The 2,081-nt window shown below is 44.2% G+C and overlaps 1 protein-coding gene across 1 annotated transcript in view; it reads left to right on the plus strand.

Annotated features, from left to right (window-relative positions):
• The first annotated feature begins 538 nt into the window (after positions 1-538).
• Positions 539-2,081, plus strand: part of MUC21 (mucin 21, cell surface associated) — a 9,458-nt gene continuing 7,915 nt past the window's right edge. Inside the window, exon 1 of the mRNA XM_069073645.1 lies at positions 539-1,763. Coding sequence (XP_068929746.1) covers positions 539-1,763 — 1,225 coding nt within the window. The remainder of the gene's footprint in view (positions 1,764-2,081) is intronic.

Here is a 2,081-nt window from a genome sequence, read left to right on the forward strand (position 1 = left end):
TGTGCTCATAACTTTGTGCCTCAGTTTACCTTAATTTTAAAACATAACAATCCATACACCTTTACCAGTGCAGATGACAAAAAAATCAACATCAAAGTCCAATGCAACAACAGAGACAAATACAGTAAAAAAAGGCTTCTCCATAGAAAAGGAATAGTTTATTACATAATCAGATAGAAAATAAATTCTAACTGCCTAATTAGCAACAAAGATATTTTGATCTAAGAAAACACAGCAGAAAACTACCTCAAAATTTAATGAAGTAAAAACATGTTCCTCTTCTGGAACAAGAAGAGGCACTTGAGTGATTACCCCTTCAGCATCAGGTATAAGATATTTATTACCAAGACCCACTGGTGGATACAGCACTCTCCTTAGCTCAACCAATGCTATAATGGTACAGGTGTCTGAAGTTTCAACAACCATCTCCTCAAGAGTAACAACAAATTCACTGTCTGCTACTTCAACAAGAACAGCACAGTCAGCAGCTACCCCCACACAAGGATCTCCAGATACCCCAGTCTCAGCCAATGCTAACATGACAACATCAGAGATAACGCAATTTCCAATCACTTTCTCTTCAGGAACAACAGGAGTCACCTCAGTGCTGACCACTGCAACAGAAAGTACAACACACTCAGCCACCATAGCAGGATCTGCAGTTACTCCAGCCTCAGCCATTGCTACAACAGCAGTTGTGTCTGATGCACCTAGTACCTTCTCTTCAGGAGCAACAACAACTGCTTCAGTACCTGCCTCATCCATATCAGTAACAACACATTTATCAGCCAGCCCCACTCAAGGATCGACCACTCACCCATCCTCAGGCAGTTCTCTAACTATAACATCAGCGAGAATCTTAGTTCCATCAACCATCTCTTCAGGAAATACCAACGGTACTGAAGTATTCAGATCTTCAACAGCAGGAAAACCACCTTCAACTACAAGCCCCACACAGGGATCTACCACTCCTCCAACGTCAGCACATGCTGCAACATCACTGGCATCTGATGTCCCAACAACCTTCTCTTCAGGAGGAACAACAGTCACCTCCATGCCTACCAGTTCTACATCAGGCATAATACCTTTCTCAACTGGTTCCAAGGAAGGACCCACTGCTCCCCTAACCTCAGCCCGTGTCACAACAACGCAAGTATCTGAAGTCCCAACCACTTTCTCTTTGGGAAGGACACCTTTTTCACTGACCACCTCTTCAACATCAAGTACCACCCATTCAGCAACCACCCCCACAGAAAGATCTACAGTTATCCCAGTTTCTGCAATTGATAAAACATCGGTTATGTCTGAAGCCCCAAGCAGCTTATCTCCAGGAACAACAACAGCCACTTCAATGACCACCTCTTCAACAGCAAGTACTTCACATTTAGCAACCAACCCCACACAAGCATCTACAGTTACCTCAGCCTCAGCTAGCCCCACAACAACAAAGATAACTGACACTCCAAATAATTTCTCTTCAGGAACCACAACAATCACTTCAGTACCCAATTCTTCACCACTGGCCACAGTGCATGTATCAGCAACCTCCACTGATGGATCTCCCATGCTCTCTGTCAGCACTACAACACCAAAGGTAGACAAAGAAGTCCCAACCACTCTCTCCTCAGGAAAAACAACAGGTACTTCAGTTCACACCCCTTCAACCTCAGGCACAACTCATTCAACCGCAATCCCCACCCAAGGATCTACCACTCTCTCAACCTCAGTCAATGCTACAATTTCACAGGTGTCTAGAGTGTCAAGCACCTTGTCTTCAGGAACAACAATGGCTCCTTCCATGCCCATCTCTCCTACATCAGAAGCAAGACTTTTATCCAGAAACCCCACACAGGAATCTACCACTCTTCCATCTTTACCTGATACTGTAACATCAGAGAGAATTGTAGTCTCATCAACCTTCTCTTCAAAAACATTATCCCCTTCATTTTTCAGACCTTCAGCATCAGGAAAATCACCTTCAACTACAAGCTTCACACAGGGGTTTGCCACTCCCCCAACCTCAGCCCATGCTAAAACATCACTGGCATCTGATGTCCCAACAACCTTCTCTTCAGGAGCAA

The sequence above is a fragment of the Petaurus breviceps genome, unplaced genomic scaffold (genome assembly GCF_028583685.1).
Source record: "Petaurus breviceps papuanus isolate PSGF00001 unplaced genomic scaffold, PetGlider_PUasm1.0 90865, whole genome shotgun sequence".
Lineage (NCBI taxonomy): Eukaryota > Metazoa > Chordata > Mammalia > Diprotodontia > Petauridae > Petaurus > Petaurus breviceps.